General features: G+C 45.3%; 2 protein-coding genes and 1 pseudogene across 5 annotated transcripts in view; 1 reads left to right on the forward strand and 2 right to left on the reverse strand.

Moving 5' to 3' along the window:
* On the reverse strand, positions 1-27,505 carry KNOP1 (lysine rich nucleolar protein 1). Of its 4 annotated transcripts, XR_004682334.1 has the most exons (6): positions 27,461-27,505; positions 23,782-24,704; positions 20,162-20,230; positions 12,877-12,954; positions 9,778-10,266; positions 1-35 (listed from the first exon to the last, which is right to left on the reverse strand). XR_004682334.1 is itself a non-coding variant. In XM_035022382.1 (5 exons), exons 2-5 carry the CDS (start codon positions 24,700-24,702, stop codon positions 9,955-9,957), a joined length of 1,380 nt encoding a protein of 459 aa, XP_034878273.1. In that variant the 5' UTR covers positions 24,703-24,704; positions 27,461-27,505; the 3' UTR covers positions 6,116-9,954. The 4 variants fall into 4 exon arrangements, 3 of the variants coding, with proteins under 3 accessions (XP_034878273.1, XP_034878274.1, XP_034878275.1); XM_035022382.1 differs by lacking the exon at positions 1-35 and having other exon boundaries at positions 6,116-10,266; XM_035022383.1 differs by lacking the exons at positions 1-35; positions 27,461-27,505 and adding an exon at positions 26,937-27,063 and having other exon boundaries at positions 6,116-10,266.
* LOC118022037 lies at positions 26,136-26,226 on the reverse strand (annotated as a pseudogene).
* The window catches only part of IQCK (IQ motif containing K), a 128,771-nt gene continuing 128,447 nt past the window's right edge, over positions 27,498-27,821 (forward strand). Inside the window, exon 1 of the mRNA XM_035022388.1 lies at positions 27,498-27,795. Coding sequence (XP_034878279.1) covers positions 27,609-27,795 — 187 coding nt within the window. The 5' untranslated portion in view covers positions 27,498-27,608. The remainder of the gene's footprint in view (positions 27,796-27,821) is intronic.

Below are 27,821 nucleotides of genomic sequence, written 5' to 3' on the forward strand. Positions count from 1 at the left end.
GGATTTATTCCAGGGATGCAAGGATAGTTCAGTATCTGCAAATCAATCAGTGTGATACACTACATTAACAAAATGAAGGATTAAAAATCATGATCTCATTAGATGCAGAAAAAAAAAATTTGACAAAATTCAACACCTATTCATGATAACAACTCTTAACACAGTGGGTATAGAGGGAACACACTTACCATAATAAAAGCCCAAACCCACAGCTAATGTCATACCCAAAAATGAAAAGCTGAAGGCCTTTCCTCTAAGATCAGGTACAGGACAAGAACGTCTGCTCCCCCAGGTTTCTTCAACATAGTACAGAGGTCCGAGCCATAACAATCATGTAAGAAAAAGAAAAAGCAGTAGTAAAACTGTCACTATTTGCAGATGGCATGATTTGTGCAGGTCTGCTGTGGGAAGAGACCTGCAGCCTTGGCAGTTTTAGCTGGCTGCAGGTCCCTTCCTACAGCAGACCTGCACAAACCTGCACAAACCCTGCTATACAGAAAACCCTAAAGACCAAAAAAAAAAAAAGCAAAAACAAAATCAAAACCACTATAATAAATGAATTCAGTAAAAGTTGCAGGATACAAAATTAATACACAGAAATCTGTTTCATTTCTATATGCCAATAATAAACTAGCAGGAGGAGAAATTTTTTAAAAACACTATTTACAACTGCATTAAAAAGAGTAAAACAGGACAGAGCAGACTCTCCACAGATAAATGTAGAGAGGAGGCCGAATTGAAGAGGGTAGGAAAGGTAAAGACCCAGTTGGGAGCTAAAATGACTGCAGGACTGTCCATATGAGGGAGGGATGCCACGGGCATGGACAGGGTAAAGAAACAGACCCTCACACCAGGCACCCCAGTCATGGGGAACCCACACAGGGAAGATGAATCCCCAAACATTTAGCTTTGAAAAGCAGAGGAGCACAATTTCGCTAGTTCTTACAATCAGTGCAGCTTGTCACCTGTAACTTTAAAAATCAGAGGGCTCAGCTCTGGGAGAGCCAGGAGGACAATAGGAAACTGACTCTGTCCTTAAGTAAACCACACAAGAAACAGCCCCACAAAGATAAAATGTAGAAGTAGCAGTTTGAAAAATGCCCGGGATATACAATAGGGAGATTGGTTTACTAATATCAGAGCATGTTCTGCAGGGGAAGGGATCCCTAGGAGACTTCTCCAGAACCAAGGAGCTGGTGAGTGCCATTTCCCTCCCCTGTGCCCAGCCAAGATACAGACATCTGCAGGAACCAGCAGAGCACACTTTCCAACTAGCTTGACACTGCGCACCCCATCCCCACACTTCTGTGGATCTGCCCACTCCAACCCAGCAGGCTTGGCAGGAGTTGTAGGTGGCTGCAGGTCCCCTCCTACAGCAGACCTGCACAAACCCTGCTACAACCATGTGCCCCTGCATTCTTTGGACCTGCTTCCTCCAATGCACCCTTGGCCAGAGCCCAAAAGCTTCTCAGCGGTCAACACAAGGAAAGTGCCCTGTAGTTGAGTGCTACTGCATCTCTAGCAAATGGTTGGTCTGACTCAACTCAAGCCAGACGTGGCCCCAGATTGGCCCACTTAACACAGGGACCAAACCCTGCCCACAACAGGCAAAGAGCCACTGCAGACACCTGAAAGTAAAAGCAGCTCAGCCACAGTAACAGGACACACAACACACATAGTAGACACCCTGAAGCACCAGGTTCTGATAAACCAGACACTGCATGGCACCAAAGGACCTCCTTCATAAGGCCACTACTTTCAAGAACAGGAGAGGTAGCTGATTTTCCTAACATAGAAACAGACACACAGAGACAAAATGAGGAGATAAAGGAATATGTCACAAATGAAAGAACAGGACAAAATCATAGCAAGGGAGCTAAACAAAATGGAGATAAGTAATATATATACCTGATAAAGAATTTAAAGTAATGGTCATAAAGATACTCATTGGACTGTAGAAAAGAGTGGAGGACCTCAGTAAGACAAAGAAATAGAAAACATAAAAAGACCCAATCAGAGATAAAGAACTCAATAAATGAAATTCATAATACACTAGATGGAATAAATAGTAGACGAGAGGAAGCAGAAGAATGGATTGATGACCTGGAGGGCAGAGTAATAGAAAGCAATCAAATTGAACAGGAAGGAGAAAAAAACAATAATGAAAAATGAAAATGACTTAGGGAACTCAGCAACACTATCAGTGTAATAACATCTGCATTATAGGGATCCCAGAAGGAGAAGAAAGAAAAAAGGGGGCAGAAAGCTTAAGAAATAATAGCTGAAAAGTTCCCAAATCTGGAGAAGGAAACAGAAATCCAGATCCAGGAGGCACTAAGAGCCCCCATCAAAATCAACCCAAGGAGGTCCACACCAAGACACATAGTAATTAAAATGGCCAACAGTAGTAATAAAGAGAGAATTTTAAAAGCCACAAGGGAAAACAGTTACATACAAGGGAAACCCTGTAAGGCATTCAGGTGATTTTTCAGAAATGTTTGCAGGCCAGAAGGGAGTGGCATGATAATATTCAAAGTGCTGAAACGAAAAAACCTGCAGCCATGAATACTCTACCCAGCAAGGGTATCATTCAGAATGAGAGAGAAAGTGCTTCCCAGACAAATAAGTTAAATTCATGACCACTAAACCAGCTGTACAAGAAATGTTAAAGGGGACTCTGAGTGGAAAGGAAAGATGATAAATAGGAAGAAGAAAAGCAGGAAGCACAAAAGTAGGAAAATTAGGTATATCTAAAAAAAAAATAAGGGATTCATAAAATAAAAGGATGTAAGACACCATATACTTTAAATGTGGGGGGAGAGGAGTAAATGGATTCAAACTTAAGTGACCATCAACTTAATATAGACTGATGTATACATAAGATGTTATATACAAACCTAATGGTAACTACAAATCAAAAATCAGTAATAGACGTGCAAAAAATAAAGAGAAAGGAATCCAAGTATATCACTAAAGAAAGCCAGCAAACAGTGAGAAAAGAGAGCAAAAGGAAAACAACAAAACAACCATAAAACAAGCAACAAAATGGCAATAAATATATACTGATCAATAATTACTTGGAATATAAGCAGCCCAAGTGTCCATCAATAGATGAATTGATAAAGAAGAGGTGACACCTACACACTCGAGTATTAGCCATAAAAAGAAAATCTTGCCATTTGCAACATGGATCTACAGAGTATAACACTGTGAAATAAGTCAGAGAAAGACAAATACCATATGATGTGGAATTTAAGAAACAAAACAAATGAACAAAGAAAAAAAGACAAACCAAAAAACAGACTCTTAACTAAAGAGAACTGATGTTTACCAGAGGGGTGTGGGGTGGAGGGGAATGGGTAAAAATAGATGAAGGGGATTAAGAGTACACTTACTATGATGAGCAGTCTGTAATGTATAGAATTACTGCATCACTGTATCATACACCTGAACTAATATCACACTGTATGTTAACTATAATGGAATACATACATACCTAAGAATAAATTTAACCAAGGTGGTGAAAGAACTATACTGAAAATTATAAGACACTGATGAAAGAAACTGAAGATCACATAAATAAATGGAAAGATATACCATGCTCATGGATTGGAAGAATATTGTTAAGATGTCCATACTACCCAAAGCAATCTATAGGTTCAATGCAATCCCTATCAAAATACCTATAGCATTATCCACAGAACTGGAACGAACAATCCTAAAATTTGTATGGAACCACAAAAGACCCTGAATAGCCAAAGCAATCTTGGGACAGAAAAACAAAGCTGGAGGTAGCACAATCCCAGATTTTAAACTACACTACAAAGCAACAGTAATCAAAACAGAATAGTACTGGCACAAAAACAGACACACAAATCAACAGAAGAGAACAGAGAGCCCAGAAATAAACCCACATTTATATGGTCAATTACCCTATGACAAAGGATCCAAGGATCTTACAATGGTGAGAAAGACCATCTGCTCAATAAATGGTGTTGGGAAAACTGGACAGGTACATCAAAAGAATGAAACTGTACCACTTCCTTACACCACATACAAAAATATATTCAAAATTGATTCAAGACTTAAATGTAAGACCTGAAACCATAAAACTCCTGAAGGAAAACATAGGCAGTAAACTCTTAGACAATGGTCTTAGCAACATTTTTCTGGATCTGTCTCCTCAGGCAAGGGCAACATGAGCAAAAATAAATAACTGGACTACTAAAAAGCTTTTGCACAGCAAAGGAAATTATCAACAAAGCAAAAAGGCAACCTACTGAATGGGAGAAGATATATGTAAATATTTGATAAGGAGTTAATATCCAAAACATATTAAAAAAACTCATACAACTAAATACCAAAACCCCTCAAATAATTCAATTAAAAACAGGCAGAGGACCTGGACAGGCATTTTTCCAAAGAAGATATACAGATGGCCAACAGACACATGAAAAGATACTCAACATCACTCATCATCAGGGAAACACAAATGAAAATCACAATGACACATCACCTCACACCTGTCAGATTGACTATAATCAAAAAGACAAGAAATAACAAGTGTTGTCGAGGATGTGGAAAAAGAGAACCTCCATGCATTGTTGGTGGGAATGTAAATTGGTGCAGCCACTATGGAGACCAGTATAGAGGTTCCTAAAAAAATTAAAAATAGAAATACCGTATGATCCACTTCTGGGTGTTTACCCAAAAAAACCCCATCAGGAATATTACTCAGCCATAAAAAAGAGTAAACTCTTGCCTTTTGCAACAACATGGAAACACTATAGGGTATTACGGTAAGTGAAGTAAGTCAGAAAAAGATAAATATCATACAATTTCACTTACATGTGGAATCTAACAAATGAACAAACAGACTCATAAATACAGAGAAAATACTGGTGGTTGCCAGAGGGCAGGGGGGTGGGAGGAAGAGAGAAACAGGTGAAGGGGATTAAGAGGTACAAACTTCCAGTTATAAAATAAATAAATCACAGAGTTATAAGCAGAGGGAATACAATCAGTAATATTGTAATAACTTTGTAGGGTAAAAGATGGTAATTATACTTTTTGTGGTAGGCATTTTTTAAGGCATATAAATGTCAAATGACTATGTTGTACACATGAAACTTAATACAGTATATGTCAAGTACAATTAAAAATAAATTAAAAAAAACACAATGGTGGATTAGAGAAAGTGAGGTCAAATCTGCAATTCCCTCTGTGGCTTCAGTGGAAAGTATATAACCGAATAAACCTCCCAAAGGAACATTTATGTTCATGACTGTTCATTTAATTACTTCTGACTCTCTTCATCTAGAAGAGAACTTGTCTAAACATATTGCCCTGTTTGCTTTGTGGCCATAATTCTAAACTGCATGTGATTCTACCTTTTTACCACCAGATTTTTGGAATCTGGAATCTGATTCTTGTATTATTGCTAATGAGCTTCCACTGACATTTTATTTTGAATCAATAAAAGCATTAATATTGATTGGTGGTGATTCACAGCCTGGAAGCCTGTGCTCAGGAAAATGCATTCATTTAATCCAAGTTGTAGATTAAAGTGCCCCAAACTTTTGTACTTCTGGAATATATATACTGGACATAAATTACATTTCATCTCTACCCTGTGAAATGTAGGATTACAGTTCACACAGTAAATCTCAGTAAAAGTGGCTAAAATAATTTTTAAAAATAAATTTGTATTAAATTCATATTTTTACTAAACAGTTTAGGACGAAAGAATATATATGGATTTTCTGGCCAACTTAATTGTTAATTTCCCCCCCACCCCCCACCCCTGGCCCCCAGCCTGAGAAAAGAGCCTACGTTAAAGAACAGCGGATTCTAGGGCGCCTGGGTGGCTCAGTTGGTTAAGCGACTGCCTTCGGCTCAGGTCATGATCCTGGAGTCCCTGGATTGAGTCCCGCATCGGGCTCCCTGCTCGGCAGGGAGTCTGCTTCTCCCTCTGACCCTCCTCCCTCTCATGCTCTCTGTCTCAAATAAATAAATAAAATCTTTAAAAAAAAAAAAAACAGCGGATTCTGAATAACCCTTTTGCTCCCCTTTACTGAACAAAACATACAGAAGTTCAGAAAGCATGGTGGTATTACTCAAATATTACCAAGGGACCTTTATTTCACAAAATTATTTCCATTAAAATTATTTCATATACCACTGTTACTATATGATACATCTGTTTGAATGAAACACAATTGGCAAATTCACAAATTACCCGCTTTAAGTCTTTTCTTCTACTCTGAGGCTGTTCATATCAGACAGCGTTCATTCCCAAGCCTGAGTAACATGTTCTTAAATTGACATGAATTTGGACTTTCGTATTAGGTTGAGTAATGCATTACCTCAAAGGAGCTTCAGAACCATCTGTCACCAGGCCCAGGCAAAGGCTTAGATTTTCTATGATCTGTTGTGGTTTTCCTCAGCCCATTACTGAATCAATTAGCCAATCTCTGAAAACCAGAGCCTACAGGGGATGTCATTACAAAGGACAATGGAACAATAAAAATTCAAAGAATTTTAAGAAATAAGGTAAAAAAAAAAATGAGGAAAAGTTCTGCATGAGACTTGTATTACTTTTCTATTGCTGCTTTAACAAATTACCACAAACTTAGTGGCTTACAACAATACAATTCTATCACCTTGCAGATCTGTTTTTCCCAAGTCCAACAGGTCTCAGCAGGCTTACCCTCAAAATGAAGGTATGGGCAGGGCTTTGTTCCTTCTAGAGGCTCTGGGGGCAGGTGGGGGAGAATGTTTTCTTGACCTTCCTAGCTTCTAGAGGCCATCTGCATTCTTTGGCTTGTGGCCCCTTCCTCTAACTTAAAACCAGCAACAGCTTGTTGAGTTTTTCTTACAAGTCTCTTCCACATTTCTGCCTCCCCCTTCTACAGTTAAGAACCCATATGATTACACTGGGCCCAATCAGACAATCCAGGATCATCTTATTTTAAGGTCAGTTGACTGGCAACTGTAATTCCATCTGCTACCCTAAACTCTCTTTTGTGTGCTAACACTCATAGGTTCTGGTGACTGGGACATGGACAACATATGTTGTCCATGGGGTCCAATGACCCCATGGGGGGTCATTATTCTGCCAATCACAAACCTCAATAATTCTGTTTGTAGAGCTGAATACACAATTTCTTTTCGAGGAGAACTTTGTCTATCTAGCAAATACTTTTGATGGACCAGTCTAGTTATGGAAAGCAAGTCTCAGGGTAGGGCCTAGCAGGCTAAGGCAGAAATAGCAGGAATCACTGCAAAGGATGAAGTAATTAAGAATCATAAGGTTTCAGAGATAGCTGGATAAGGGCAACTGAGGAGGGAAGGACCCTGCCAATAGGAGGGTCAGTCGAGTGAGAAATCCCCAAGGGAGAAATGAGAACAGGGCTGTTAAATATTCAACTAACACCTTGGCTGTGCTATATGCCAGACCTCTCCTGCCCCGATTCTGAGTAAAAATCCCAAAACCGCCTTTTGCAGTGGAGACATGCTGTGTTCTACAGAGTCAAGACATCAAGAGCATAGGAAATCACACCAAAAAAACCCTTGCAAATTGATGGCTCTGGACATGGGGAAAAGGGGCAGAGGTGGCACAAGTCAATGCGTTTAATTCACAAAAGCGAGGACCCCAGCTAACACAGGAAGCTCAGAGTGAAAATCCTCCCGGGACTGCACACTGCTACAGGACAGAGACCTGCTCACTTGGGAAATGGTGTCTCTGCCACTCTTGTCAATGCAGACCAAGGTTAAGTCCATTTTGAGGCCGCTGGCCATCTTGCTGTCTGGGCTGTTCCATCTGCTCTGGTTAGACCCTCCTTCAGAAACAAACTATAAACCTTCTCCTAAGCCAGTGGAACTCTTCAGCCAATGGTGATACATTAAGTTTGAAAGTCAAATCCTATTACACGGACTATTTATACTAAATGACAGGAGGGGAAAGGCCTGACCATCACATCGCTAATGAGAACTATCACTATGGGGACAAGAGAGTGGACAACTAATTAACTAATCTCCAGAATCACCCAAGAGATGGTTGAGCACAACCCTTCCTGACGAGCCAAGGCAGGCCCAAACTGTAGAGTGATCTCTTGACAAGTTAAAAAGACTGAGAGAAACAGTCAATACAGTGAGTGAATTCCTGTGGTGTAGATCAAGGCCAGGAGAGATTTATCCCCCTGTGAAGAGGAGGTGCTCTGAAGTAGCTAACTCAAACACAGAACCTTACCTTCCAGGCACTTAGATGGCCTCTTCCATCATGTATCTCAAGGTTGAATCCATCAAAGGCCCAATTCACATTCCGAGTGAAGTGACCCACCTGAAACACTGCTGGGATAGATTTGTGCGACCTCTTCCCTGGCCCATGCTTACTAGGCAGCACCCAGGCAGGCCCGCCTCACCTCTGCCCAGTGGGGCAGTAGTGGACTCCATGTTTGTCTTGCCAGCACCTGCCCCTCACTCTTCCTTTATGACTGGCCTGAGGAGACTCTTCCTCCACACGCCAGGGGCTGGCTCAGAAATGGGCGTATGACCACTAGGCAATGAATGACGATGAAAGGTCTTCTGGAACTTTCCTTGAGCCATAAGGTTTTTCTTCTTCCTCTGGAATGTTCTAGTATCTTGATATCCCACCTAGAATTGCTACAGCTATTCTTTCAAGCAGCCTGATGAAGCCAATAGGATGGATGGAGCAGAGAGGAAAAGAACATTTCCTTGCTGAGTTGCTGAGTCAATCCCTACACATCAGGACTTCCTGCCCAGTGAGAGACTGAATATCCTGGCTATTTAGCTACCTGAGCTGGGATATCTGTAGGAGGCATTCAGGCCAAGTGATGTGAAAATGTCACACTCAGAACCTGTATTTTCAGGTGCAAAATGCTAGGTGAATGGAAAAGGTGGTCATTTGTCACTCAGGTCACTGTACCTGGAGCTCTGTGAGGCTGGTTGTAGGGTCCAGGCATAGCAGCAGTGTCATGATGAGGCAACTTCCTGTGCATCCCAGGCCTCCTGGCATTAGACCTCCACCACACAAGTCACCTAGGACTCTCTCCCTTGTGGTCACAAAGATTCTAATAGACATATCCCTGGGAATTTGCCGTCAGTTCATTAAGACTAACAGTCTCTCTAAAATGCCTTGGTCAGAATTCAGTTCAAGCATGAAGATTAAATCCAAGCTCAACACTGAGGATGGAAGGCAAGAGAGCCAGAAAAGGCAAAATTGGTTTAGAAACACATTTCCCAACCACAGAGGACGCTCAGCCACATCTGCTTGGTGGCCATTCAGACCCCTCTTTGCCTTCAGGATGGGAAAAGAAAATGAGCTTGCTCTTACCTGTTTACCATCAATTCTACTTCCTATTTGAGATTTAGACATCTCACAAAACTTGTCTCTTCAATCAAGAGATTTTCATCCCCCATGAGTATTCCTGGTGAAATTCCCTAGAAGGGGACATTCGGAGTAGTGAATAGTGACACAGGACGTGGGATACAGAAGTCCAACACGTGGCACTTACTGGTTGGGTGAACCGGGCAATTTTATTACTTCATCCCTGAACCTCAGTTTCCTCATCAGTAAGATGGGGATAATAGCACCTATTTCATAATTACTAACTACATTAATGCGAGGGAAACACAGTAGTACGTACCTGGCACATACTAAGCACTCAGCAAATTTAGCTATTATTTATATATGCTGATGTCTTCACACAGGGATGGAATGCTTAATACACAAAATAGTAGGTGTTAGCCACTCACATGTTCTCTTGGCTTCTGAAACATGAGCTCCCTGACCCTACTTCGTCCAAGCACACAGGCAGAGTTTTCCTTAATCTCTGCAGAGGTTTGATCTGAGACAGTTGTCAGATGGCTTTCAACTGCATAAATGAATAATAAAAGCAATTTGGGCTGTTTTGAAGGACAAGACAGTAGAGTCTAATCTTCAAACTTAATCGACTTGGAAGCATTCCTGTCAATATAAAAGGTTTTGTCTGGGGCGGTGGAGAAGCCAAGGCCAGCGCCCCGCTTGTGCTTCCAGCTCATGGCCCGGTCGTAGTCCTGCTGCAGGTTCTGCTGCAGGGCGTCGGCCGCCTTCTTGCTGAGAGCCATGTTGGGCCTTCCGATCGTGTTAGAGGGGCGGCTGAATGAAGGGGCCCCATTTTTAAAGCCACCCATCAGTTTGAGAAATTTCAGTTTCTGTTCCTCGTTTTCAAAGCTGGCAGTATCCCACTGGCCAAACTGAGTTCCCTGTATAGAGAAAAAGAGGTGGTTATTTTCCTGGTTTCCAAAGTCCTGCCCCTTCCCCAGCCCCAGCCCCACCAGGGAGGATCCAGCTGATTAAATGCTGGCTATGTACCAGGCACAGTGCTCATGAGCACATCAATGGACTGTCTTCTGAATTCTAACAAGAGCCCTATGAGGAATACTGTTAGCATTCCCATTTTACTGATAAGGAAATGGGAGGTCTGCAGCTTAACTGGGGGCACAAACCTCATTAACGACCCTGCTGGAATTCTATCTCAGGTCTGGCCTACACCAGGGCCCACCATGGAGCTGCCTGTCTGCTTTACTCCTTCCCTCACTCACTGCAAAGAGCATGGCATACTTCACCTCACCTCACCTCCAACAACCTCACCTCCCAACACACCTCTACACACCTCCCAGCACAACTCACCTCACCTCACCAGCTGGCTACCCACTCTTCCCTCAGCCTAAGGTTTCTGACAGTTGGAAGGAGGAGGAGGCAAGTGGGAATCTGAAATGAACTTCTCTTCACACAAGCACTGCATTTCATAGCAGGGAGTGGAGGCCCAGAGAGGTCAAGGGTCACACAGCTGAGTCCGAAGCTGAGCCAGCCCAGGAACTCCAGGAACTCGGGGGTTCCAATTCCTGTCCAGAGTACTCTACCACCTATACACAAATCATCCATGTTCAAGAAAATTCAAGACAGTCCCTCAGAGAAGCTGCATAAGAAAAGACCCCTGTCCTTCCCATATCTGTGAGAGAGACAAGAAACCTGGCTCAAGAAAACTAGGAGTTTAAAGTCACAGACACCCAAGAATCCAGCCTACCTGTGTGACCCTGGTCAAATCACCTAAACTCTCTGAGCCTCAATGTCGTCATCTATAAAATAGAGTGTAATACCCTTCTCACAGGGCTTCAGCTACGGATCAAATCACATTTTACACCGACAACCCAGAGCACAATGTTTGGCAACTTTAAATCCTTGATAATTTGTCATTCTTCCCACCCCACCCCAATTGGTGACCTCCATACTGCCTGGAAACTTTCCACTTGCAAGCCAAATCCCAGCTTAGCACTTATTTCTAGGTCAGATTTGGGAGAACAGTAAGAACCAGTCACTGCGACACCTGCCCCGAGTGAAGCAGTGACAAATTCTCCCAGCTTCATAGTGGCCCAGTTGCAGGCATAATTACAGCTTCCCGGGTCTACAATTTCTAGGATGAGAAACCAGCTCGGACACTCCTGCACTGGGTCTGAGGAGAGTGCTGCCAGAGGCTGACCAGTCATAGTTAGGCTAGCTCTCCAAGGGCTGCTGACCCACTAAAAGGGGACCCTCCTGCAGTGGCCCACAGCCACTCTGGAAGCCCCACCATATGCCTCAGCGGTCAAGTGGCCCTAGGTCCTGGGAGGTAATGCCACCTAAAGTGTCCCCAGCAGATACCGCCCCTGGGCCCCAGGAGCCCTCTTCCCCCATCAGGTCCTTCTGGGTACAGCCCCTGGAGCCAAAGGTTCTGAATGATGCTGTCCTGTTTCTTGCCTTCCTCAAGTCAATAACGGTGTCTATCAGCTCTGCTCAGCTCAAGAGGTTGGGGAGAAAGGAGAGAATACCCAGAGGGAAGACACATAACAAAGCCCCTCTCCATATCCCACTGGACCAGAGTATGAGTCTCATTCTACAGGTGTGGAAACTGAGGCTCAGAGAGAAGACATTGCTTGCCTGAGTCTCACAAATAGAAAGTGGCAGAGCCCGAAATTGAACTTGTCTTTTGATCCAAATCAGTTGTTCTTTCCTATGTTAAACTGTGACTTAACAGTGCAGACAGGCAAGGCTTCCCTGTTGTCTGGATCCTTCTTTCCCTCTCCCCCAAATCCAATCTATTAACAAGTCTTTTTGGATTATGAAGCTGTTTTCTTCTATCTTCTGCCACCATCTCAGTCCTCAGGCCTGCAGGCTGAGCCTTCTAACCCACTCCCCATTTCCCCTACATAAATGCCCTCCAGCAGCTCCCACAGTACTTAGAGCCCAGTGCACGCTCCCTACGATGGCCACCGAGGCTGGCCTGGTATGGCCGGCCTGGTATGGCCCACCGTCCTGCCCACATCCCTCAGCCCCCTCAGCCTGACTTTGTGGTCCTTGTGCTGCACTCTCTCCTGTCCCATCTCCTCAGGCCTGGTTTGGAAATCTCCCATTTCAACTGGACCTCGAAGGCAGTCCTGAGAGAGGCCTGCCACCACACTGCTCTCACTTCTGCCTCCTGCCCTGGTCCAAGCAGCCTTTTGAGGTCATCATCCACTGCTGGAAAGCGCCTGTCACATGCCCTCAGTGACTAATGTGTGGGACACCCCACCCATCCACAGCAGGAGACAAAGGTTCAGGCTGCTTATCTTCCTTGGCCAGCTCTCCAGGAGGGAGGCAAGCACCCCTTTCAGAAGGAAGGAAATTAGCTCAGGACAAGTTCTGCAGTGAAAAGAGCCAGCAGGCACACAGGGACAGCCTCAGGGGCCTGGACTAACATGGTCTCCCAGCACTCTGCTCTTCAGGGTGCAACATGCAGGAGGAGGACTCACGGTGCCGGGGTATGCAACCGACCAGAGCCTGAGCAGCAAACTTACTGTCCACTTCCTCGGTTCAGAAGCTTCTGTTTTGCCCGACTCACGATCGATCTCTTCTTGCAAGGCCTTTCGCCTCACCTGAACAAGGGAGAGGAAAGAAAAGAGGGAAATGGGACACAGTTGTTTTCCTCTGAGCTTAAAACCGAGCAGAGAGACAGGGCAGGAGGACAAGAGGGTGACAAGAGGGAGAGCAGCTTCCCTCTGCTGCAAATTGGGGCAGGCATTTGTCAAAAGTATCCTCTAAGCAACCCAAGGCTGCAATCCCTTGGCCTAAAATGGGCAGCTTCATTAATCCTTGTTTTGGATTAAGAATGAACTTCTTTTAAGAATGAACTTTCCTGGGACGCCTGGGTGGCTCAGATGGTTAAGCATCTGCCTTCGGCTCAGGTCACGATCCCAGGGTCCTGGGATCGAGTCCCGCATCGGGCTCCTTGCTAGGCGGGGAGCCTGCTTCTCCCTCTGCCGCTGCCTCTCTCTATCTCTCTCTCTGACTCTCATGAATAAAAAAAAAAAAAAAAAAAAAAGGATGAACTTTCCTACAAACTGAGCCTTATCCACTTTCAGCACTAGAACCTTTTTTGTCTGTAATAGCCATACTGGGTAGAAACTTCCCAAAGCGTACTGCCTGAAGCCCTGCCTTCCTGTACAGAAGATACTGTAGTTAACTTTCGGGACAGCACTGTTTTCTAGAAATAGCACTGAAGTCAGGCACAGGTTAGTTTGAATCTTAGCTCTGCCATTAACTAGTGTGGCCTTGCGTTAAGTCACTTAACCTTTGTGTACTTCCATTTATCTGCAAGTAGAAATATCAGCTACCTTGGAGGATAAATGGGAGAAACAGAATTGTGATCGGATTCATAATAAATACATATTTGGTCTTCATCCAGTTTCTGCACAAAACTCCTAAACCCCTTGGGATTTCCAAAGCAAGGAGTCATCAAGTTGTTTTGTTAATGTTATGTTATGAGGTGAATGCCTCATAACATGTTTTGTTATGCTAATGAGGTGAATGCCTGAAAGAACCTAAGAATAGGGTATGGTTGCCAGGTGAACCAACCCTGTGACTAGAGGTTTGGAATTTTCAGTCCCATCTCCAACCCCCAAGGAAGGAAGAGGGGCTGAAGGGTGAATCAATCACCAAATGGCCAATGATTTAATCAATCGTGCCTATGTAATGAAGCCTCCATAAAACCCCCAAAAGAGGGGGGTGTTCAGAGAGCTTCAGGGTTGGTGAAAACATGGAGATTTGGGGACAGTGGTATGCTTGGAGAGGGCACGCAAGTTCAGTGCAGTTCCCCATACCTTGCCCTATGTATCACCACCATCCGGCTCTTCCTGATTTATATCCTTTTATTATAAACAACAATCTTGTAAGTAAAAGGTTTCTCTGAGTTTTGTGAACTGCTCTAGCAAATTAATAAAACCCAAGGAGGGGGTTATCAGAACCTCCCATCTATAACAGCCTGGTAAGAAGCACAGGTGACAATCCAGCTTGTAACTGGCATCTGAACTGGGGCATGGGTGGGGAGCAGTCTGGTGGGACTGAGTCCTTAACCTGTGGGATGTGACACGATCTCCAGATATACAGTGTCAGAACTGAGCTGAATGGTAGGCCACCCAGTTGGTGGCCAAGAATTGCTGGGGTGGGAGAACCCCCTACCCCACATGAAATTGTTGGGTGCAGAATGTAAGAACCTAACAAAGTGCCTGGTCCACAGTAGGTACATCTTATACAATGTTGCCAGCATGGCTCAAGGCCACCATCAGTGGACTAATGACCCTGCTGTTTGATATAAAAGCTTCCAGGACCAATATCCCTGATGAACATAGATGCAAAAGTCCTCAACAAAATGTTAGCAAACTGAATTCAGCATTAAAAGGATCATTCACCATGATCAAGTAGGATTTATCTCAGGGAAGCAAGGATGGTTTAATATCTGTAAATCAACATCAACAAAATGAATAAAAATATTCATCTCAATACATGCAGAAAAAGCATTTGACAAAATTCATCATCAATTCATGGTAACAACTGTCAACAAAGTGGGTACAGAGGGAACATACCTCAACATAAAAGGCCATAAATGATAAACCCAAAGTTAATATCATACTAAATGGTGAAAAGCTGCGAACTTTTTCTCTAAGATGAGAAACAAAACAAAAATATCTACTCTCATCACTTTTATTCAACACAGTACTGAAGTGTCTGCCACAAGAGACAAGAAAAAGAAAAGGGATCCAAATTGGAAAGAAAGAAAACTGTCACTACCTGCAGATGGCATGATACTCTGTATAGAAAACCCTAAAGACTCCACCAAAAAACTATTACAACTAATAAATGAATTCAGTAAAAGCTGCAGGATACAAAATCAATATATAAGAATCTGTTGCAGGGTGCCTGGGTGGCTCAGTTGTTAAGCGTCTGCCTCCGGCTCAGGTCATGATCCCAGGGTCCTGGGATCGAGTCCCACATCGGGCTCCCTGCTCTGCGGGAAGCCTGCTTCTCCCTCTCCCACTCCCCTTGCTTGTGTTCCTGCTCTATCTGTCAAATAAATAAATAAAATCTTAAAAAAAAAAATCTGTTGCATTTCTATACACTAATAACAACCTATCAAAAAGAGAAATTAAAAAAATACCCCTGGGGGCACTTGGGTGGCTCAGCTGGTTAAGCGTCTGACTCTTAACATGATCTCAGGGTCGTGAGATCTCCTGCTTAAGATTCTCTTTCTCCCTTTACCCACCCACCCCCCATTCGCTATCTCTGTCTTAAAAAAAGGAAAACACTCCCATTTACAACTGCATCAAAAAGAATAAAATACTTAGGAATAAATAGGCAAAAGAGGTATACTCTGAAAACTATAAGACACTGATGAAAGAAACTGAAGATCACATAAATAAATGGAAAGATATACCATGCTTATGGATTGGAAGAATTAATATTGTTAAAATGTCCATACTACCCAAAGCAATCTACAGGTTCAATGCAATCCCTATCAAAATACCAATAGCATTTTCTATAGAACTGGAACTAACAATCCTAAAGTTTGTATGGAACCACAAGACTCTGAATAGCCAAAGCAATCCTGAGGAAAACAAAGCTGGGGGTAGCACAATCCCAAATTTCAAACTATACTACAAAGCAACAGTAATCAAAACAGAATGGTACTGCCACAGAAGCAGACACACAGATTGATAGAAGAAAACACAGAGCCCAGAAAAAAAAACCCACATTTATGTGGTCAATTAATCTATGGACAAAGGATCCAAGGATATACAATGGGGGAAAGATGGTCTCTAATAAATGGTGTTGGGAAAACTGGACAGCTATACCAAAAGAATGGAACTGGTCCACTTGCTTATACCATACACAAAAATAAACTCAAAAAGAATTCAAGACTTAAATGTGAGACCTGAAACCACAGGAGCCCTAAAAGAAAACATAGGCGGTGCACCTGGGTGGCTCAGTCGGTTAAGTGTCTGCCTTCGGCTCAGGTCATGATCCCAGGGTCCTGGGATTAGGCCCCCATAGTGCTCCCTGCTCAGTGGGCAGCCTGCCTCTCCCTCTCCCTCTGCCCCTCCCCCTGCTCATTCTCTCTCAAATAAATAACACCTTAAAAAAAAAAAACATAGGCTGGCGCCTGGGTGGCTGTGGTTGGGCAACTGCCTTCGGTCATGATCCCAGAGTCTCGGGATCAAGACCCACATTGGGCTCCCTGCTCGGCGGGGAGCCTGCTTGCCCCTGACCCTCTCCCATCTCATGCTCTCTCTCTCAAATAAATAAATAGAATCTTAAAAAAAACAAAAACAAAACACATAGGCAATAAACACTTGGACATCAGTTTTAGCAATGTTTTTCTGGATTTGTCTCCTCAGGCAAGGGCAATTAAAAAAACAATTTGGACTACATCAAACTAAAAAGCTTCTGCACAGTGAAGGAAATCATAACAAAAGAAAAGGCAACCTCTGAATGGGAGATGATACAGTTGACCCTTGAACAAGTAGGGGTGAGGGCACAGATTCCCTGCACAGTTGAAAATCCACATGTAATTTCTGACTCCCCCAAAATTTATCTATTAGTAGCCTACTGTTAACTTGAAGCCTTACCAATAATATAAACAGTTGATTAACACAGATTTTGTAAGTTATACATATTACATACTGTATTCTTACAATAAAGCTAAAGGTGTTAAAATCATAAGGAAGAAAAAATGCATTTACATACTGTATCAAAAAAAATCCATGTATTCATGTACTTGTGCAATTCAAACCCATGTTGTTCAAGGATCAACTTATTTGCAAATAATATATTCAATAAGGGGCTAATATTCAAAATATATAAAGAACTCATACAATACCAAAAATAAATAAATAAATAAAAGGGCAGAGGACCTGAATAGACACTGTTCTGAAGACATACAAATGGCCAACAGACACATGAACAGATGTTCAACATCATTAACCATCAGGAAAATGCAAATCAAAACCACAATGAGCTATCACATTACACCAGTCAGAATGGCTAGTATCAAAAAGACAGGAAATACCAAGTGTTGGCAAGGATGCAGAGAAAAGGCAACTCTTGTACACGGTTGGTGTGAATGTAAATTGGTACAACCACTCTAAAAAACAGCATGGAATTTCCTCAAAAATTTAAAAACTGAAATGCCATACAAGCCGGTAATTCTACTTCAGGTATTTACCCAAAGAAAAGGAAAACACTAATTTGAAAAGATATATGTACCCCTATGTTTATCCCATTATTTACAATAGCCAACATATGGATGCATCCTAAGTGTTCACTGATAGATGAATGCAAAAAGATGTGGTATGTGTACACATATGTACACGTACACACATGGCACCCAACACAATGGAATATTACTCAGTCATGAAAAAGAATGAACTCTTGCCATTTGCAACAACATGGATGGACCTACAGTGTATTATGCTAAGTGAAATCACTGAGACAGAAAAAAGAACAAACAAAACAGAAATGACTCATAAAAACAGAAAACTAGTGGTTGAGAGATGGAGGGGTATAGGCAGATGGGCTCAAATAGGTGAAAGAGATTGAGAGGTACAAACTTCTAGTTATAAATAAGTCACAGGCATGTAAAGTACAGCACAGGGAACATAGTAATATTGTAAAAGCTTTGTATGGTGACAGATGGTAACTACACTTATTGTGGTGAGCATTTCATAAAATACGTAATTACTGAATCATTAGGTTGTACATCTGAAACTACTGTAACATTGTATGTCAACCACACTTCAATTACAAAAAAAAGCTTCCAGGGCCTTGTCCTCCCTTCTAAGGATTAGGTATAACTTCAGCTGTCCCAATTTGTGGCCTTTCTTCTGCTCCCTTTTTTTTGGGGGGGGGGGGCAGTGAGAACGAGCGCATGTGCATGTATGAGTTTGGGGTGGTGGTGATGGAGGCGGGAGAGGGAGAAAGAATCTCAAGCAGCTTCCACACCCAGCATAGAGCCCAACGTGGAGCTCAATCTCATGACTGAGATCATGACTTGAGCCGAAATCAAGAATCGGACGCTCAACCGACTGAGCCACCTAGGTGTCCCCCTTCCTCCCTTATAATCTCCCACAGGCTACGAGTCAAGGTGACCATTTATAGAGTCAAGGTGACCATTTATGTAAGTTTAAAACTACATAAAACAAAGTGACAGCCGTAAAAATGAGAAAATGATATATTCCTATAGTGGAACCATGCTCCATGTGTGGAATGATACAGATGTACATATACCAAAATGAAAAGCAATCAACAGTTAAATGACAAAAGTTAAAAGAAGAGTATACAGAGCATGATTGCACAGTGCTTTAAAATTACACATATATAGTTACAAAGGAAAAATCTGGAACAATATAACTAAAGGGCTAACAATGATCATTATTAGATGGTAGGATTTCAGGTTGCCTTTGTTTTCAGGTTGCAATTTTTTAACAAAGTAAGCTTTTAGCACTTATGGGGAAAACAGGAGAGGTCGAACAGAAAGCTTCACTTACACTGAGGTAATGTGTCACCCAAAATGGTTAAAGGTTTTCTTAAAAACTGTCAAGTAATCAAAGTACTCAGCAGGCACAAAAAAGAAGTAAAGGGTTGTTGGCGAGCCTTGCCCATAGGAAGTTCACAGGCACGGGGACTGAGTTCCAGCAACTTGCTGCATCCTGAGTGGCGGAGGACACCTGGGAAAGGAACTGATGGAAGGTCCTAGACAGGTCAGGGCCCCACCTGTGTCCTCTCTGTGCAGCTGCCCAGCTCATTACCGTTGGCCCTGACTCTGGGGAGCAGTGCGACTATGACCCAAAGGCTAGGGAGCTCCCATTAGTCAGCATCACCTCACGGATATTCTCGGCCCCATTTCGATGTGCCGCCTCCAGGAAGAGTTCCCCAGTGCCCCAAAGGCATTAGATTTGGAACTTCTGTGGCATCTTACAGGCCTCCTCACACTCCGCTCATTTGCTAGTACTTTCTGGTTTCCTTCTCTCCTGGAGAAGGGCCAAGGGACAGGGTCATCTCTGTATCACACCCTGTTGCTTCTCTCCAGCAATTACTTGCTGACAAAGCAAGAGGATGTGGTCAGGGTAATGGCTGCCACTTCTTAAGCTGAAATATCAGACAGGCCCCTGCTGAGTGCCGCACAAACACGACCTCGTTTGGTCTTCGCAGCCACCTAAGGAGGGTCAGTGAGGTTAGTGACTGCCCAAAGTCACCTCGTTAGTAACGGCCCAAAGCCAAGCCTATGCTGTTACCACCCCGTCCTGCCAGGCCTCATTTGGTTCAGGACCATACATACACCCCGATTCCAGAAAGCCACGCTCCAGTGAAAGGATGTGTCTACCTACGGATCTGGGGCACGGCAGAGGCAGAAGCAGATCCACAACAGAGTAACTTATCTAAACACTCCTGAATCGAGGCCAGGAGACGGCAATGCATGGGCCTGGCTGAGCACATGCTCCCTGTCCTGGTTACAGTTCCTGGGGTCACACTCCCGTCTCTCCCTGCAGCAATTACAAGGAGGAAAGCCTCGCCCTGGGACTCTGAATGAACAGATGGCCCCTCAGTCAGAGCTGCGGTGGTGAAGGGGTCTCCCAGCATGAAGTGGGGGAGGCCCCAAGTTCCTACCACTGGAAGTGTGCCAGAGGCTGGCTGGTGGCTTTTGGGGTCCCTGACACCTCTGGGACCAGGATCTTGTTGCCTTGTAGGAGACAAATGTGTGCCTGGCAGATGGCAAGACACATGGAAGGGGGGTGAGGACCTGGGCCGTACCTGGTCTATGTGCGCCTCATCCATGTTGCCTTTCTTTTCCAACACCACCTCTAAGTCTGTGTCAGGCTCCTGCACAAAAGGGCAAAGGGAGTAAAAGTCAAGCATAGGATGGCCTCTGCCCCAGCAGCTCAGCAGATGAGATCACGAGAGTCCAGAAAAGACCAAAGACCGCAGCACCACCTCAACCCCTGCCACTTACAGAACTTCTGACGTCCTCTTGTGGAATCGTGGAACAATTCTCACCAATTCTCCCCTCAAAACAATGGCACTGACCTTTCTGACATGTGAAGAAACTAAGGCTTAGAGAGGCGAAGCGACCATCATGAAGTCACCCCCACAGCTCAGGGACAGGGATGACACTAATGCGGGTCTCCTGACTTAGGTTTGGTGCACCTTTCCTGCCACATAGACATCATCTTACCTCCCATGGCACCAAACCAGTAAGAGGAGCGAGGCCAAGGGTCCTGCTGATGGTGGGAGGGAAACTAGCAAGGGACAGGTGGGCTCGGGGCCCTGATTGGGGGGTGGGGAGGGAGACCCTGCCAGCAAACCCAAACCCAGTTCTCTCCTCAAGAGTGCCCCCAACCCACTCCTAGTCACTGCCTTCTCTCCTGTTTGGACAACCACAAGTCTTTAACACCTGCTTCTTCACCCACCTGAGCACAGCAGCTCAGGTGAGCTTTAAAACCTCAGCTGGAGGGGCACCTGGCCATCTCAGTCAGCAGAGCATGAGACTCTTGATCTTGGGGTTGTAGGTTCGAGCCCCACATTGGGTATAGAGATTACTTAAAAATAAAACCTTGGGGCGCCTGGGCGGCTCAGTCGGTTAAGCGTCCAACTCCTGATTTCGGCTCAGGTCATGATCTCAGGGTTGTGGGATGAAGCCCTGCACTGGGCTCCGCGCTCAGCACAGTCTGCTTGTCCTCCCTCTGCTCCTCTCCCCGCCCCACCGCCTGCTTGCTAGTGTGCACACATGCTCTCTAATACTTAAAAAAAAAAAAAAAAAAAACCTCAAGTGGAACATGTTATATATACACCTTAAACTTGTACCATGTTATATGTCTACCGTATCCCAATCTAAAAAGTAAAAATTTAAGGGGCACCTGGGTGGCGCAGATTAAGCATCCGACTCTTGGTTTCAGCTCAGGTCCAGATCTCAGGGTCCTCAGATTGAGCCCCACATGAGGCTCTGTACTTGGCACAGTCTGCTTGAGATTCTTTCTCCCTCCCCCTCGCCCCTCCCGCTTGTGTGTGCGCATGCTTTCTCTAATAAATCTTAAAAAAAAAAATCTTTAGTAACTCCACTGGATCACATCACTCCACTCCCCCAAACCCTCCAAAGGCTCTCATCTTGTTTACACAAAAATCTAGGCTCCCGTGGCCTCTCTGGTCTCTAGCACTTGGCCCCCTAAACTTCCAGCTCCCACTACCCCGTCTTTGTTCCTTCCAGGGCCTCTGCGCTTGCTGTTCCCTCTGCATGACCAACGGCAGACACCCCTCACAGGTCTCTGCTTCCATGTGGTGTCCTCACTGGGCCTGCCCTGGGCATGTGTACACGTGCAACACTCTCTCACTGGCCTCAGCCCCCATGGGACCCTCTGAAAGTGAGACCTCAGGCCAGCCACTTTCCCTGGTCCTTTGGTAATGACAACTGCCACATTTCCTGCATCCTTACTGTAGGCGTGCTCTGCCTGGCACCCAGCATCACGTGTGATGATCCCTAAAGAGCTCTGTTCATGCACATCACCTATCCTGACCTTGAAGATGTGTGCATTTCCTGACTCAGTGGGCTGTCCTAGGCAGCAGAGTCCCCATCGCAGGAGATGTTAAACAGAGGGGACTGACCACCTTCCACTGGACTCCGGAGAGAAGGGATTCTAGATTCTGATGGGGGTTAGGCTCCCACCTCTGAGTTCTTCTTGGCCCTAAGAGCTTCTGAATAAAAGAGACCAGTAAAACTAAATCTAATGGACTAGGGCAAAACTGGGAAAAATCCAGAAACCAGAACGCCCTGATTATGGAGGCCACCTTTGCCCTCCTCAACCCTGCCTGGCCAAGCTGAGCTCGAGCCACAAAGACACCTTCCTGATGACCCTGCTCCAGGGAGCTCATCCATCAGTCAGTATTAACTGAGCCCCTCCAATGCCAGGGCCATCCTCCAGTAAGTGCTCAATACACATTAGCCATCATTCTTACTTGAGGACCATGGGGCAGTGGCTGGTCTGAGCTCACCGAGCTTGTCGGTGCAGAACTGGGAAGAGAATCCAGGGCTTGTTCCAATATAAGACAGTCACTTCTTAGGCTCTAATGATACTGGCATCTATGAGAAGTTACAGGGCAGCTTCTAAGAAAGGATGAAACCTCAAGTTCAGAAGCCAGATTGGGTTTAAAACCCAGCCCCACACTGTAACAGGCGGGTGATCTTGATCAAGGTATTTAACTCCTCTGAGTATGTTTTCTTGTCTGTCAAATGAGGATGACCACAGCAGCTAACTGACCAGACTGATGTGAGGATTAAACGGGTTAATACATGGGGAGCATTAGCTTAGTGCCAGGCATACGGTAAGTGTTCAAAAAATTCCAGCCATCACTACCCCAACAGGCCAGACATCTGCTTGGAGTAGGACATGTACCATCTAAACCCGTGCACACGCACATACATACCCCAAAGACAGGAATGGAGGTGTGGCCCTGGCACAGACAGGGGAGGATATGGGCCTATGCAGTCCAAGTGTTCTGGCTCATCTCCTCCCTTCCCTCCCCCACTCAAGGAGGCTTGTCAGGAGGGAGACAGTGGATCTGTTGTCTTCACCAGACCATCAACCATTCCCTTCCTCCTGGGAATTAGGACTGGGTTTTCCTCCCAGAAACTGTCTTTTCCTCCCGACCTCAAGACAGTGGGGTTCAAGTGGGACTGATACCCTAGGCCCCTTCCCCCCCCGCCCCCCGCCTTAGGATCAGGAATTCTGGCTTGTGTGATCCAATTGAGGCCTGTGAGAGCAGGTCTAAGACGACTTCTGTAATCGTTTCGGAGGGGCTCTCTCTCTCCCTTTGGGGGCAGCCTAATTATTAGGATGAAATCCTGGAGCTTCTGAGACCATCTTACTGTGAGGTGGGAGGTGCCTGTCTGGGACCAAAACCGACGAAGCCCAGAGCTGGGGAAAGCCACACGGGCATCTCCTGCAATCCAAATCTATTTGAAATCTAAATCATGTATACTGAGCACAGAAAATAAGCTCAGATAGCCACAGACCATGTTATCTCAAACTATTTGGTTCCTGAGTTTTGGACAGCAAAAGGCAAGAGTTCAGAAAGGGAGATTCATCTAAAAATTTTATTCCAATTTATTTAGATCTTGACTGAAGATAGTGAGGACTTGGGTAGAGTTTCAATAACAAGGGATACCTTTACTATTGAGGATATTCCATGAGCACCTGGATCCAGCCATACCTGAAGTTAAATAGCTTTTAACCTTTCCAGTTACAGGTCTCAACAAATCCCTTTTCTGGCTGAAATCAGTTTATCAGGGTTCTGGCAGCTACAAATATGAGAAACACACACACACCCAACTTCCACCCTTATTCTCCCAAAGCAGAGTCTAATTCTGAAGAAATGCCTACCTCTTCCCAAGGTTCTTCTGCTACTCTGCTCTCTTTCCCCTTCTTCTTTTTATTCCTCTTCAGAGCTGGCTCCTCAATGCCTGGCTGCTCTACCTTTTTCTTGGACTTCATTTTCTTCTTTGCAGGGGACTTGGGGTTATGTCCTATTGAGATGTATTCTGGAGCCTCAACTTTGACTGGCTTCTTACTTCCTTTTCTAGAGCTGCTCTCCACAGACTTGGAGCACTCAAGATGCTCTTCTAGGGAGGTATCTCTCTTCTGGTAGATTTTCTTTTTCTTCTTCATCTTCACGTTGCATTCCCTGGGGCTCCCCTGCTTCCGTTTCTGCCCTGAGGCTGCCTGCTCCTCGCCATCCTTCTCCACTGAGCAAGTGTACAGTGTATCCCCAGACTCACAGAACCAAGGGTCCTTGGCTGAGAAGGCTGCAGCCTCCTGGGCCTTTTTCTCCTTCTTGTGTTTTTTGGGCTTCTTGCCAACTCTGGTCACCTCCTCGCCCTGTCTTGTGTCCGGGGAGGTCTTCACTTTTGAGCCAGAAGACACGGCCAGAGGCCTTAAGGACTTCCTCTTTTTTTTCTTCTCCCCACTCTGGAACTCAGATGAACCAAGAGCCTGCTTCCTGGGGCTGTACAACTTCTCTGTCCGTCCAGCACGTAATATGGTCTCAGGTTCTAGGTGCTCCTCGCAGAGGGTGCTGTGGCCCTTCTTTTTCTTCTTTTTCTTCACTAGAGGGATCTCAGATGCCTGCCCTAGGACCACATTCTTTGAGGGGGATGTGGCTCTTGTGGGACAGATATCAGTGAAATAATTATCACTGTTTAAAACTGAGTACTGAGTCTCTGGTTCTTTGACTACCTTCTTCTTCTTCTTCTTTTTCTCTGGGACCCCAAGGCCCAGGTCTCCTTTGTAGGTTTTGGTGATCATCCCTGAAAAGAGAAATGGTACAAGTTATCTCCATACCAAACCACTCCATGTACAATTCGGCTAGTTAGTGCCAAGAGCCACATTTCTGAGTGGCTAGTCTGAAATGTTAGGGGATGGGAAAAGGCGCGTGACTCCTTTGGAACAAAGGAAAATGTGATTAAAGAAGTAGAATGGAATTTAAATTCAGATTAACGCCAGGTTCAAATTCAAACTGCTCCCTTCACTAACTTAAGCCCTAGTCACCTAGCCTCCCTCCCTGAACATTAATTTCCCCATCTGGAAAATGGGGGGAAATAACAATTCCTTCTCAAAGGGCTATTGGAAAAAATACACAATAATCTGTGGAAAGTGATTCCCTTTCCCACCCCCTTCCTTAAATCTCTGAGCCTAGTGACCCATTCAACAAATTTACCCACTGCCTACCCTTTGCCAGCCACTGAGGATTCATCTGCAATCTAATCAGACAGACCAAGTACTGTCCTCAGGGGCTTACTTTCACTGAATGAAGGGGAAAGAAATCCTGAGGTCAACTCTTCCTGCTGATTCCCACCAGATGCAATAACTATGGCACAATTAACCCCTTATCTTGGTTCATCTAAGTAGCTCTTTTCCTTTCTGTCTGGAAATTAATTCCCCCCACCTGCAACCTGGATGACTTACCCTCCTAATTACCTTCCCACGTGGCATTACTAGTAATAAGAATAGCAACAAGATATGATGAAAGAAGCCCCAGCTAGGACTGACAAGACCTAGGTTCAAATGGTGACTGACGCCCTCTTGCTGCATAGTGTTGGTTTCTCTGGGCCTCAGTTTCCCCATCCGTACTTTATGGAACCAGATCAAACACTGCCAGGGAGAGGGGGAGGTGTTGGGGGCCACACCCCTGCTTGCTTCACTGTTTCTAAATTTTCAAATTAATTACCAACATATAACAATTGAAGATGACACAGAGCAACCTAGAATGCCCAGCTTTTGGCATGTAGGCAACTGTGGGAAGGGGCTGGTGCCCTCAAGTACATTTGAGCTTCCAGCTGGGCCACTTCTCTCCAGTCACCACCCAAGCTGCTGCTGCTCCCTGGACTAGGTGACATGGAGACACCCAGGGAATCCAGAAACAAAATACCCCCCTCGCAGAAGGTTTGAACAGTGGGAGGGAAAGGTCAGGAGCTTCTCCATCCTGAAGCTCGCTTCAGCCTCAGAGCCCTGGGGAACCACAATGGACCTGGCTCACCATTAGCAGCTTCAAAGAGCCAGGCCAGGACTAAGCCATGGCTCAAGTTCATTTATAACTCATGCCAGGAGCACCTGGAAAGTCAAGAGTACATCCTCTCAATTCACTCTTGTCCTGTTTTCTGCTGTATTCCCAAAGCCTAGCTCTGTACCTGACACGATGGGCACTGGCGTCCGGACAGTCCGGGGAGAAGAACACACACAGCGGGTGTTCAATAAATACTCAATGAATTAATGAATGCCAGAGATACAGAGATACTACACTTGATCTTAGCCAAAAGGCCGAGAAGCGATCAGAGATACAGAGATGAACAAGACAAACCACCTGCTATCAAGGAGCAGGTGTAGAAGGAAAAGAGGTGTGATAATGAAAATATAGTGATAAAAGCAAGGCTAGTGGTGATGTCAGAGTAATGAAGTTCATCTAATCTGGCCTACCAGTTGTCTGGAAAGTTTCTAGAACAGAGGTTTCCAGCTTAGGCAACTGCAGGATGGTGGTGTTAATCCCTGAAAAAAAGGAACTTAAGGCGGGTAGTTAGGGGCTGCAGGAGACAGCTGGTTTACATAGATGTCTTGAGCTATCCAAGTGGACAGGAGGATATTCGGTAGACAGGTGGATATGTGGGTCTGAGGCTCACGGGTGACTGGGCTGACATGGGTAAAACAAAACAAAAAACACTTGTAAATATATGGATGGTAACTAAGTCTCAAACAGAATGAGCCTAAGACAAGACCTCAGGGAAACCGGAGAACAGAGGAAGAGCGACCTGCAAAGGCAGGCGAGAAGGTGCAAACCTGGAGAGGGTGCAGTCGAGAGAGCCAAGTGGCGGGAGTGGTCAAGCGATCTGATCAGAACAAAGAAGTTAAAGGGAGACTGTAGTCAATTTAATCCCCTTTCGGCCGTTCGTAATCACTGTAGCTTCCTCCCTCTTTAGCACTGAAGATCCTCTTCTTAACCCTGCGACCCCAGATATATTCGCTCCAAGAAGAGGAAAGAATCTTACAGTGCGTCTCCAGCCAAAGCAAACACTTTCTCCAAAAGCGCTTTTAAAATCTCGCGGTAGTCTCGTGAGGACCGGTGTGAAGACCCCATCTCAGACTCGCTGAGGCTTCGAGCCTTGAATTTACTTGTCCTGGGTCCTAAAGCCAGCAAGTGGCAAAAAGGACTCGAACCCAGCCCGCAGGACGGCGGAGCCCGCGCTCTGCACAATGGAACTAACACCTCACTGCCGCCGCAGGTTCACGAGCAGGAAGCAAGGGACCCAGGAGGCGAGAACGGTCCCTCAAAGGCTCCGCCGCGCCAAAGCTTCCGCACAAACACAGAGGGAGGGATTACACGGAATCCCGGCCCCGCTCCAAGGCGGGAGAACTTCCAGGCCAGAGCGAGCACATACATGCGACTGGGGTGGGGGGAATGTGTGGATTTGGGGTACAGGCCACCCACTTCCCCCTCAGTTCGCCGCGCAAGTCCCCAGGCGCAATCTCCACAGCCCGCGGCGCCCCGCCAGCGCCGCTCTTCAGCACTCACCCGTAGGCCAACCTTCCCCGCCTCCACGTGAAAGCCAGCTCTACCGCGACCCGGAAGTTAATCTCGAGTCGCTGGCCCGCCTCCTGGAATTCGGCTCTTTCCGGGTCATAGCCTCGCCGGGAGGGCGGTTGCTGTGGAAACCGCGGCCATGGCGGCACCGGGTCCGGCAAGTAGTCGCACCGCCCAGCGCGAGGAGGCGGCCCGCTCCGCAGAGTCGTCGGACACTGTCCGGACGCCAGTGCCCATCGTGTCCACCGTGTCCCCCGAGCTACCCGTCTCGCCAGGACAGGGCGTGGAGCCTCCGGGCAAGAACCTGTGGGAGCAGATCTGCCAGGGTAGGCAGCCCGGGCCGGCAGAGAGG

This window comes from Mirounga leonina, unplaced genomic scaffold (genome assembly GCF_011800145.1).
Source record: "Mirounga leonina isolate KUSES-001 unplaced genomic scaffold, KU_Mleo_1.0 Mir_175, whole genome shotgun sequence".
In the NCBI taxonomy this organism is placed as follows: domain Eukaryota; kingdom Metazoa; phylum Chordata; class Mammalia; order Carnivora; family Phocidae; genus Mirounga; species Mirounga leonina.